Source organism: Triticum aestivum, chromosome 2B (genome assembly GCF_018294505.1).
Source record: "Triticum aestivum cultivar Chinese Spring chromosome 2B, IWGSC CS RefSeq v2.1, whole genome shotgun sequence".
Classification (NCBI taxonomy): domain Eukaryota; kingdom Viridiplantae; phylum Streptophyta; class Magnoliopsida; order Poales; family Poaceae; genus Triticum; species Triticum aestivum.
The window spans coordinates 690,074,740-690,086,509 of record NC_057798.1 but is presented as its reverse complement, the minus strand read 5'-3'; the positions used below and the strand labels follow the sequence as shown (position 1 = coordinate 690,086,509).

Here is an 11,770-nt window from a genome sequence, read left to right as displayed (position 1 = left end):
AGCGGCCGCGGAGGCTGGGAACATGGCCATGTGTTGCTCCATGCATCATGTGACCCACCACCATCACCACCCTCGCAGTCGGTCACGGCACCCACAGGCGCCCAATGGCGATGGGTGGAATGTGACTGGATTCTCAGTTCCTCGCCACTCACTCCGGCCCCCACTTTTCAGGGAGAAAAGCAACCGTTTGGCTCGGCTTTTGTTTTTGTGGGGGCGTTTTGCATTTCTTGGGGGATAATTGTTGACTTCCAAGGACCAAACTAGTAGCTTTGCTTTGGATGTAGCTAGTGTAAACAGGTTCTGATAAGTCATTTCTAGCTCGGCAAGTTAACTTCTGGTGTCTTATTGGCTTGGCTAAAGACTTGAGACACAAGTTTGTTTGTCTGTTTACGAGGCTCGGTTTGCGGTCGCAGCGCCTCCCGAGCTGAATATTGAGTAACCTAGTAGTTAGCTACTCTAGAGGACTATTGTTAAATTCACTAAAACTTTTTTGTCATTTAGAGAAAATGTCAAATCTATTAATCAAACCAATAGTACAAGCGCCTCTCAGTAATTAAAAAGTTACATTTCAGTCCCCTATTGTCGACCGTCAATATCCTACAAAAAGGGCCCGTGAGGCGCCGTCGCATTGCCGCACCATCGCCGGAGCCGGTCTATCATTGTTGATCGTAGACGAAAAGTCATCAAGGCAACCGTAACATCTTAGAAAAGAAACCGTCGCCACTGAAAGAGCCACAAAAATAAGACTAAAATCTCCATTATTTCTCACCAGTGTCATCCTAGCACCGGAGGGTGCACCGACTTGACTGAGATGCTGGAATAATACTTTCGTCTAACCATTATATTCAGAAATGCAACGGTGCAAGTTTCTTGAAAAAACAAATTTATACATGCCCTGTAGAAAAATGATTGCTCTAAAAGGAGAAAAAACTTTGCAATGATGGTTTCTTTTCTTTTCTCAGTCTACAGTGTGGAGAATCTGAGATCCAACCCCTCCTCCCTCTACAGTCCACTGTCCCTTTCTTCCCTCTTCCGGTCTTCTTCCTCTTCCCCTCCCTCCCTCCCCTTCCCCCTCCCTCTCCCGAGTCCTCCCGACCTACCCACGCAAGCTCAAGCTCCCCTCAATCCAATGCGGCCCTGAAATCCCTCCACTAGCAGCCCACCACCTCCATCCACCGTGCCCTGTAGCTGCGGCCCTGCCGTAGCTCGGCGTCGCCGGCCCCAGCTCCTCCGCCCCTCACGAGCGTCGCCGCCATCGCCGTTCCCATTCTACCTCACTCGTCGGCGTCTCGGCCCCGCCCGCAGTCTTGGCCATTGGTGGGCTCCTTGCCTTCCGGTGACCAGTTAAGCCCAGCTGAGTTCCACGAGATTTCGGGTGTGCCGGCGCACACCCGGCCGGCGGACCGTCTAGATCCGCCCCTGCCGGACCTGTGAGCGATGCTCCGGATGAGGATACTCGTGCTGGCTTCTGTGAGCATCGTGTTCGCCAACCTGCAGTTCTTGAAGGCTCATGGGAGGGAGCTGTTTCTGAGCTGCGGCTCCAACGCCACCGCCGATGCCGATGGCCGGAGATGGATCGGCGACATGGCCCCTGACCTGAATTTCACTCTGAGCAGCCCGGGGATTGCTGCTCTCTTGGCCGGGAGCACCAATGGGAGTGAAATCATGGCACCGGTGTACCGCTCGGCGCGCTTCTTTACCACGACATCTTGGTATGACATCAGCGTGCTGCCGGGGAACTACTGTGTCAGGCTGCATTTCTTCCCGTCCGCATTCGGGAATTTCAGTGCAAATGGTTCAGTGTTTGATGTCGTCGCCAATGAGTTCAAGCTGGTGTCGAAGTTTAACGTTTCGGAGGAGATTGTTTGGAGAAATTCAGTGAGCAATTCAGCCGCCACTGCGGTTGTCAAGGAGTACTTTCTTGCAGTCAATAGTTCTCGCCTGCAGATCGAGTTTGATCCAAGGCCCGGTTCATTTGCATTTGTTAATGCGATCGAGGTGATGCTCACTCCAGATAATTCCTTCAACAGCACAGTGAACAAAGTTGGTGGTGTGGATGTGCACATTCCTCCTGAATTAAGCGGCCGAGCTATTGAGACCATGTATAGGCTCAACATTGGAGGGCCTGCACTTGCATCTTCACATGATCAGTATCTTTATAGACCATGGTACACTGATGAAGCCTTCATGTTTTCTGCGAATGCTGCTTTGACCGTGTCCAATACGTCAGCCATAAAGTATGTCTCAAGCGGCGACTCCTCAATTGCTCCCATCGGTGTCTATGAGACTGCAAGAATCATGGGCAACAACATGGTCATGGACAAACGGTTCAATGTGACATGGCGGTTCGTTGTCCATCCCAATTTCGATTACATGGTCCGTCTTCATTTTTGCGAGCTTGTCTATGACAAGCCCAGCCAGAGGATCTTCAAGATCTACATCAACAACAAGACAGCTGCTGAGAACTACGATGTGTATGACAAGGCTGGAGGAATTAACAAGGCATATCATGAGGACTACTTTGACAGCTTGCCGCAACAGGTAGACTCACTCTGGCTTCAGCTAGGCCCGGACTCCATGACCAGTGCTTCAGGCACGGATGCACTTCTCAATGGTTTGGAGATATTCAAGATCAGCAGGAGTGGCAACCTTGACTATGTGCTTGGTCATATTGATATGGGCAACAAAAGGGGCCGTTCCAAGGGTCGGAGCAGGTTAGGTTTATGGGAAGAAGTTGGTATTGGCTCAGCCGCTTTTGTGGCACTGGCAAGTGTTGCTCTATTCTCATGGTGCTATGTAAGGAGGAAACGGAAAGCTGTCGACGAGGAGGTCCCTGCTGGTTGGCACCCTCTGGTCCTTCATGAGGCTATGAAAAGCACTACAGATGCCCGCGCATCCAAAAAAGCACCATTGGCACGCAATTCATCTTCCATTGGTCATAGGATGGGCAGACGATTCAGCATTGTAGATATTAGGGCTGCCACAAAGAACTTTGACGAGTCATTGGTCATTGGTTCTGGAGGTTTTGGCAAGGTTTACAAGGGTGAGGTCGATGATGGCATTACAGTTGCAATCAAGCGTGCAAATCCATTATGTGGCCAGGGCCTGAAAGAATTTGAAACAGAGATCGAGATGCTCTCCAAGCTTAGGCACCGGCACCTTGTTGCGATGATTGGCTATTGTGAAGAGCAGAAGGAGATGATTCTGGTCTATGAATACATGGCCAAGGGGACATTGCGAAGCCATCTCTATGGAAGTGGCCTACCACCTTTGACATGGAAGCAACGGATTGATGCCTGCATTGGTGCGGCCAGGGGCCTTCACTACCTCCACACAGGAGCAGACCGAGGTATAATTCATAGGGATGTTAAGACTACTAACATCCTGTTGGACAAGAACTTTGTTGCAAAAATAGCAGATTTTGGGTTGTCGAAAACTGGACCAACACTGGACCAGACCCATGTTAGTACAGCAATCAGGGGTAGCTTCGGGTATCTTGATCCAGAGTACTTCCGGAGGCAGCAATTGACACAAAAATCCGACGTGTATTCTTTTGGTGTGGTGCTCTTTGAAGTTGCTTGTGCCAGGCCGGTTATAGACCCTTCAGTGCCGAAGGATCAAATCAACTTGGCAGAATGGGCTATGCGATGGCAGCGTCAGCGTTCGCTGGAAGCAATAGCGGATCCACGGCTGGATGGTGACTACTCGCCAGAATCCTTGAAGAAGTTTGGTGATATCGCAGAGAAGTGTCTTGCTGATGATGGGAGAACCAGGCCATCAATGGGTGAGGTTTTGTGGCACCTGGAGTATGTGTTGCAGCTCCATGAAGCTTACAAACGCAACGTGGATTGCGAGTCGTTTGGAAGCAGTGAACTGGGGTTCGCTGATATGTCTTTTAGCATGCCTCACATCAGAGAAGGAGAAGAGGAGCATCACCCAAAGAAATCTGGTATCAGAGAAGATTCAGCCCCTTAAGGTTTTTTCTGACGTCTGGTAACCCACTGAACTATCTTGATTGGATCGTAGCCGTGGTCTTGGATGTAAAATTGTGCTATATTGTTCACTTAGTTTCTTCTTATTCTTTTGGGCGTTGTCCTGCTCGACAAGTGTAGAATAATAGGATTTTTGTAGATTACCCCCCAAAAAAACTTGGACGTGTCAAGTTCTTCCTTGACACCCTGCTATATCATGTGATTTGTTCGACCCACGGGGTTTCATGTAGTTCTCCTGTGTGACCTGTATAAATCTCACTAATAATATAATTCCATCCCTCAACTTATTTGTGCGAGTGCGGCGCAACTGTTTCCTTATATTTCAGTGATGTTTGGTGTATTAAACTCCTGTCCAGCAATTCTTTTGCCATGGTATCTGCGTTCCCACGCAAGCCTCACCCTTTGCTGTAAACCTCCAATAATGGCTTGTGATGTTGCACTAGCTAATGTTGTACTTTGATGTACCCAATCCTCATATATACTGCGGCAGCTAAACCTCTGGAGTGGCCTCCCTCCATGCAATCCGACCGAACAGTTAGTGGATTACTTTCAACAATTGAAGAAATGGACTTTCAGTTCTTGGTGGTAATGTTTTTCAAGTTCTGGGCTCTTGGTGATCAAATTCAGGGCTAACAGTCACTCCCCTGACTAGAAGAAAGGCAGACCACCTCTAAACAGAGCCAGGAAAGAAAGCAGTTGACACTAAACCCAGAAACCTAAAATTGGCACAGCTTCAGCTAAAATCATGTGGCTCGGGCTCACTCCCTCGACACGTGGAGCTTCTCGTTTAAATGTCATCGACTTAATTCTCTAGCTAATCCACTCTAGAAATAAACACAAGAGCCAATACACCGAATAGAACTCCTAACGCAACTATGATATCTGGTGTTTCTCTGCTCCTCCCGATTTCATGAGAATTTTCACCCCCGGGGCTTTGGAGATTCTTTCTCATTACAATGAAATTTCAATGGGAAGTAATCCATACTACAGAGTATAAATATTTCATTCAGAATTCACAATACATGGTACCTTCACAGGAGAAGAGTCCAGGCAAATACAGGTGGTCTAAATGACCACATGTTTGACTAACTAGATCATATCGCTTATCAGGAATGCTCATCCTTGCTTACGCCGTATTCTTCAACAAGCTTCGTGATAAGCACCATAAGATCGACAAATGCACTGAATGATGCTCGCAGAAATCGAGCCTCTACTGCTTCAAAGCGCCTGAAATTCACAAATATTACGGATTAAACCATTACGCTTCACGCAGTGACGGAAAGGGGATCCTTCGAAAAGATGGTATGGATTTACTCACACGAGGAGCTTGCCACCAGAAACAGTCATCTCCCTCCGGACCTTATCTGGCTGCAACTGCAACACAGAACACACCAAATAAAATTTCTGACAAACATGCCATGAACAGAGAGAAAACATGAGTTCATGGAAGTAGGAGACATGTTTTAAAAGTATACAACCTTTGCACACTAATAGAAGACGTTTTTGTAGTTCAATTAGTGTACAGAAGGAGTAGAATTCAACTTTTTTACCTCCTTGTCAACAGCTAATGTCTTGTAGACAATGGAAGCGTGTTCTTCAGATCCATAGTCAACTTCAAAGTTGCTGTGGCCAAACAAAAAGGCTGTTAGTGCACTCTAGAATTTCTCCAGGAAACATTGGCATGAAGTGCAGGAAGGGTAACATTTAATGAAATTATTTGCTGGATCTATATGCTACTCAATACAGTGCAAATAAGGTCTCGAATCGATCAATACACCGTCACGCCTTGCTAAGAAACCATACACACCGCAATAAGTTTTATGTAGAACAGCACTATGGTTGATGAGTACACCTGGGAACACAAGATCAGGGTGAGTTTGCCATGTCTTTCTTTTCGCCTAAAACTAGCGCTAGCTTCTTCCAGGCAATACGTCGAACACGAAGCAGGCAGGTGGAAAGAAACACCCGCGAGATTGCAATAACACAGCAGCCAGCGCTCAGCGGAGAGAAAGGTGCACATGCTGCTGAACAAGAAATCTAGGAAGCACAGCAACAGACCGCGTCGACGGATAAGCTGCGGTGACAAATAAATCTGACTACAAACAGCAGACATCAGCGAGAGGAGGAGGGGGAGAGGGGGTCACCAGGTGAAGTCCCAGCCAGGGGAGGAAGAAGAGGAGGCCGGCGCGGCGGCAGCAGCCATCGCGGCCGAGCGTGGTCTGCCTGTCCCGCGAGAGCTCCGTGCGGCGGTTGGCCGGCTGGAGAGCTGGTGAGGCGACGCCGGCGCACGGTGTGGGGTGCGTCTCGCGAGCGCGGCGCGGAACAGAAGAACCAGCGAGCCGAAGAGAGGACGGCCCAAGGCGGCCGGCGGACAAAGATTTGGTTTCATGGGCCTGTGCCCTACGGCCTAGTAGGTGTGCCAAACCATATCCTGTTGAGACCCAAACTGGTACACGAGCAGTTGTATTTTTGGTTTCCAATTTATGCACACATATAGCTGGAGTAGCTCAGTTGGTTAGAGCGTGTGGCTGTTAACCACAAGGTCGGAGGTTCGAGCCCTCCTTCTAGCGCTTGATATTTAATTTTTATCACTACAAATATTAATTGGTGCACCATATATTTTTCCCTCTCAAATCTAGCTTAGTTCAATGAATTGGTTTTGTAGTCAATAAAGAGACATTGTAGATTGTACACGCAAAAAAGAATTCATTAGGGGATGTTGACAGAATTAGTCAAAATAATTCTCAGCTAGCACGGTAAAGTCTCGAGTTCAATTGGCTTTGTGTAAAAGGAAGAACCATTCACTACCGGTGGGAGAAAATATATATCAAGGTAATAAGTGGATGTGATTGTATTACGTATCCACATATGTTCAACCAACAAATTTGATTGAATCTGGTAACCAAACAAAATAATACCTTAAGTAGGCTTTCCATATAGGTGAGCATCATGTGCATGTCACCCAATGTGGCTGACATGTAGATGTTCCCTATCTCCAATTATCAGAGTCCATTACACTAAACAAGGCATGAAATATCTAACAGTGTCTGTCAATAAACTTGATATTTAATTTTTATCACTACAAATATTAATTGGTGCACCATATATTTTTCCCTCTCAAATCTAGCTTAGTTCAATGAATTGGTTTTGTAGTCAATAAAGAGACATTGTAGATTGTACACGCAAAAAAGAATTCATTAGGGGATGTTGACAGAATTAGTCAAAATAATTCTCAGCTAGCACGGTAAAGTCTCGAGTTCAATTGGCTTTGTGTAAAAGGAAGAACCATTCACTACCGGTGGGAGAAAATATATATCAAGGTAATAAGTGGATGTGATTGTATTACGTATCCACATATGTTCAACCAACAAATTTGATTGAATCTGGTAACCAAACAAAATAATACCTTAAGTAGGCTTTCCATATAGGTGAGCATCATGTGCATGTCACCCAATGTGGCTGACATGTAGATGTTCCCTATCTCCAATTATCAGAGTCCATTACACTAAACAAGGCATGAAATATCTAACAGTGTCTGTCAATAGTACTATGAAAGAGCTACATGGAAACTACTACTGCAATTGGAATGAAAATGCAGTTCCATTCGATCGTCCTTGTGTATACAAATTAATGCAAAGTGGAACGAAATGTGGGAATACCAAAAATTCATACCTTATCCAAGCACAGAATGGCAGGAAGTGCAGCAGAAAATTTAGTTTGGTTCCTATTTTGCATGCACAATCAACTAAAAGGAAAGGAATAAATACATTAAGCATAAATTTCTGAATTTCATATTGTCAAAAGAAATTATCCGCAACTTTGCATGCAAACATATGTCGACAAAAAGACCGTTTAAGATTATAATAATATTTAAACCTTGGATAATAATTCTCATGTTAAGGAGATGAATTGAGAAGAGGTGAGATGCAACATGGCTCAGAGTGTAGTGAAGGTGTTGAAAAAATGAATTCTTCATTTGATGGCTCCTCCGACGATCTGGATTGCAAGGGTCGACGACAACGTTGGCTTACAACTAACAAGTATGTGAGTGGACCGAGTAGGGACAACAAAGGTAGTCGTGTGCACCGTTATGACTGGAGGAAGGAAACTTCCAATACTGGAATTAGCTTATTTGTCGTCTGCCACTTCTTTGCCGTCTGCTGGCTGACGACAAAGAAGGTCTTTGCCGTCAGCCACAATAAAACGGATGGCAAGCAGTGCCTGATGGCATACAAGGTATTTGCCATCAGCCAATTCTTTGTAGTCTGCTGGCTGACGACAAATAATCTTTGCCATCAGCCAGCAGACGACAAAAAGGTGGGTGGGTCCAGTTATTGTCTAACCCACTATGACCCACCGGCCCCACCTCTTTGCCGTCCGCCAGCGGACGGCAAAGAGGTGGGTACGTTACCGGCCGTCCCGCCCCCGTCCTCTCTCTCTTCTCTCACTGTCTCTCATTCCCCATCCCCACTCACACCCACGTCGCCGCCGACCCCATCCGCTGTAGCTGGCCGCACCGTACCCCTCCCCTGCGGCGCCCCGACCTCCACCGCGCCCCCGCCGCCCCTTCCAAGTCGCCTCCCTCCCGCCCCTCCCCTCCGTCGCCATCCCCCACCCATAGCCGCGCCGCCGCTGCCGACCCCGTCCGCCGTAGCCACCCGCCCTGCACCCATCCCCTGCGGCGCCCCGACCTCCACCGCGGCCTCGCCGCCCCTTCCACGTTGGCCAGCCGCACCGTGGCCATCCCCGCCCCGTCCCGCCGCGGTCGTCCCCGCCCCGTCCTGCCGCGGCCGTCCGGCCTCCCCCTCCACCGGGTCACCGCCTCCTCCTGCAGGTGAGCTCCTCCCCCTTTTTTTTGTTTAATTAGTTAATTTATTTTTGTTTCTTTTAGTTTAGTTTCTGTTTTAGTTATAGTTTTAGTTTAGTTTAAGTTTTAGTTTTAGTTTATTTTATTTTAGTTTAGTTTATTTTAGATTAGTTTTAGTTTTACTTTATTTTAGTTCAGTTTATTTTAGATTAGTTTTAGTTTTAGTTTATTTTAGTTTAGTTTATTTTAGATTAGTTTTAGTTTTAGTTTAGAAGAAGAAGAAGAGTAGAAGGAAAAGGAGGGAGAAGAAGAAAGAAGAAAAGAAGAAGAAGAAGAAGAAGAAGAAGAAGAAGAAGAGGAGGAGGAGGAGGAGGATGAGGAGGAGGAGGAGGAGGAGGAGGAGGAGGAGAAGAAGAAGAAGAAGAAGAAGAAGAAAGAGGAGAGGAGGAGGAGGAGGAGGAGAAGAAAGCTAGAGGAGAGGAGGAGAAGAAGAAAGCTAGAGGAGAGGAGGAGAAGAAGACCACCGACACCCCGACCCCGACCCCGACCACCGACACCCCGACACCTGACACCCCGACCACCGACACCCCGACCCGACCCCGACCACCGACACCCCGACCCCGACCCCGACACCCCGACACCCTGAGACCCCGACAGTCGACACCCGGGCCCCCCTACCCCGACAGTCGACACCCGACACCCTGATACCACACCCTGACCCACACCCGACCCCGACCCCGACACCCAGACACCCGACCCTGACACGACACCCCGGCACGACACCCCGACCCCGACACGACACCCCGGCACGACACCCCGACCCCGACACCCCGACACCCTGACACCACACCCCCGACCCCGACCCCGACACGCTGACACCCCGACCCTGACACGACACCCCGACACCCTGACACCACACCACGACCCTGACACGACACCCCGACACCCTGACACCACACCCCGACCCCGACCCCGACCACCGACACCTGACACCCCGACGACCAACACCCTGACACCACACCCACCCTTACCTCCGACCCCTGACACCCTGGCACCACACCCCGACCCACACCCCGACCCCGACACCCTGACACCCCGACCTCGACACGACACCCTGGCACGACACCCCAACCCCGACACCCGGACACCACACCCCGACCCCGACCCCGACCATCGACACCCCGACACCTGACACCCCGAACACCGACACCCCGACCCCGACCACGGACACCCCGACCCCGGCCCCGACACCCCGACACCCTGAGACCCCGACAATCGGCACCCCGACCCCCCCACCCCGACCCCGACCCCGACACCCTGACACCACACCCCGACACCCTAACAGCACACCCCGACCCCGACCCCGACACCCTAACACCCCAATCGACCCCAGACATGATGATGATACAAAACATCATATATATTTGTGTTGATCGGGTGTATTTTTATTATGTTCATGATGATGATACACTTAAATTATATACATATTATTATGTTCATGTCAGGTATCCAATTTTTTTATGTTGTACTAATTTCGTTTACTTTTTGTCATTGCAGGTGTTGACAGGATGGTGGGCAAGGGTCCAGAGCGCCCCGAGCCTCCTGTGAGCGCTATTGGGAGGGGTGCTTCCATTATTCCACCCCAGCCCCTCCGGAGAGCGCTACTAGACAGTATGCAGACAACTGCGGCGGGCGCTTTTTGTTCGGCTGGGAGAGGTCGAGGGAGGACAAAGAAGGCTGGTAGAGGTGGACGTGGCAGTGGGAGAGGTAGGAAGGCTGCTACGCCTTCCTTGCCGCCACCCTCAGCTGATTCACCCGACCACAAGACTGCTCCGTCCGACGTGAACCCGTCTCAGACTCCGGTCCATGAGCCTGCGTTCGCTGATCCTTCGCCCCACCAGACTCGGGTCGCCGATCCTTCGCCCCACGTGAGTCCGGTCCCAGAGTCTTCGTCCCAGAAGACTCCAGTCACGGGGTCTTCTTCCCACGATACTCTGCTGGCTAGTGGCCCGGAGGATGGTAGCGAGGACACCTTTTCAGATGATAGCTACAACGATGATGAGCTGGTTGAGAAGGGCAAGAAGGTCTACAAGCATGGCTATACAAAGCTCCCACCCGTGCCGACGACCCCCGACCAGAGGTGGTTGATTGCGCCTAAAGGGTTGAAGTAAGTGCATTTACTATTTTTAACCTTTTGCCTTGATGTTCCTTCAAATTAATATCTAATGTGTTGGCCTTGTCATACTGCAGGGGCTGGGTATACCCCCGTGAACGTGGTGTCCGCAGGCCCAACCAGGTCCTTGGCACACTTTGCCGGCAGCACTTCCCTGGGTCAGTCACGATGCCCGGTGAGGGTCAGGTTCCACAACTAGCACTAAGCTGGGAGCTGTACTCTGTTGCCCCGGCCCCTCCAGGGGAGATGGTCGCCGGTGTCGCGTGCGTGACGGTGGCCGACATTGTGTTTCGTTGGTTTTGGGAAATTTCTCCTTTATAGAATTAAAAATGAACACTACCTAGCTAGTGATTGTACTAATCATTGTTGTCTTGTTTGATTGCAAACCTTCTACAGGGTTTCAGAGGGAGAACAGGAGGCCGCGGCTATGGTTGTCGAAGCCGAGTGCAAGCGCCTATTTCAGAACTTACGGCACGAGGCTCGGGTGCAGGCCGTTCGAGACTACTACGCCTCAAAGGGTATTAGGAGGGCCAAGAAGAAGTGTCGCGGAAAGTTTCTGAGTAGGGAGAAGTACTTGGCGGTAATTATACCTATTCTTAAGGGCTTGAACTTAGTTTTCTTGATTTGATTCGTAGCGCTAAAATTTCTCTTGACTCACTTAGGTGCCCCCGAGATGGTGTGTGGATAAGATGGACTATTGGGAGGCGTTGGTGGATGCGTGGTGCTCTCCCCAATGGCTAGTCGAACACCAAAGGGCCAAGGATAAGCGCGACCAAATGGAAGGTGTGCCACACTATC

General features: G+C 49.4%; 2 protein-coding genes and 1 non-coding gene across 3 annotated transcripts; 2 read left to right on the top strand and 1 right to left on the bottom strand.

The window, feature by feature from the left end:
• Positions 1–1,066: 1,066 nt before the first annotated feature.
• LOC123046738 (probable receptor-like protein kinase At1g30570) lies at positions 1,067–4,279 on the top strand. The gene has a single exon (XM_044470162.1). The coding sequence runs from the start codon at positions 1,438–1,440 to the stop codon at positions 3,973–3,975; it is 2,538 nt and encodes an 845-aa protein (XP_044326097.1). The 5' UTR covers positions 1,067–1,437; the 3' UTR covers positions 3,976–4,279.
• Positions 4,280–4,898: 619 nt separating this feature from the next.
• Positions 4,899–6,407, bottom strand: LOC123042107 (uncharacterized). The gene is made up of 4 exons (XM_044464628.1): positions 6,137–6,407; positions 5,543–5,615; positions 5,311–5,366; positions 4,899–5,219 (listed from the first exon to the last, which is right to left on the bottom strand). Exons 1-4 carry the CDS (start codon positions 6,379–6,381, stop codon positions 5,099–5,101), a joined length of 495 nt encoding a protein of 164 aa, XP_044320563.1. The 5' UTR covers positions 6,382–6,407; the 3' UTR covers positions 4,899–5,098.
• An 81-nt stretch (positions 6,408–6,488) lies between these two features.
• TRNAN-GUU (transfer RNA asparagine (anticodon GUU)) lies at positions 6,489–6,562 on the top strand. Its single transcript has one exon. It is a non-coding gene; the product is annotated as a tRNA-Asn (tRNA).
• The last annotated feature ends 5,208 nt before the right edge of the window (positions 6,563–11,770 follow it).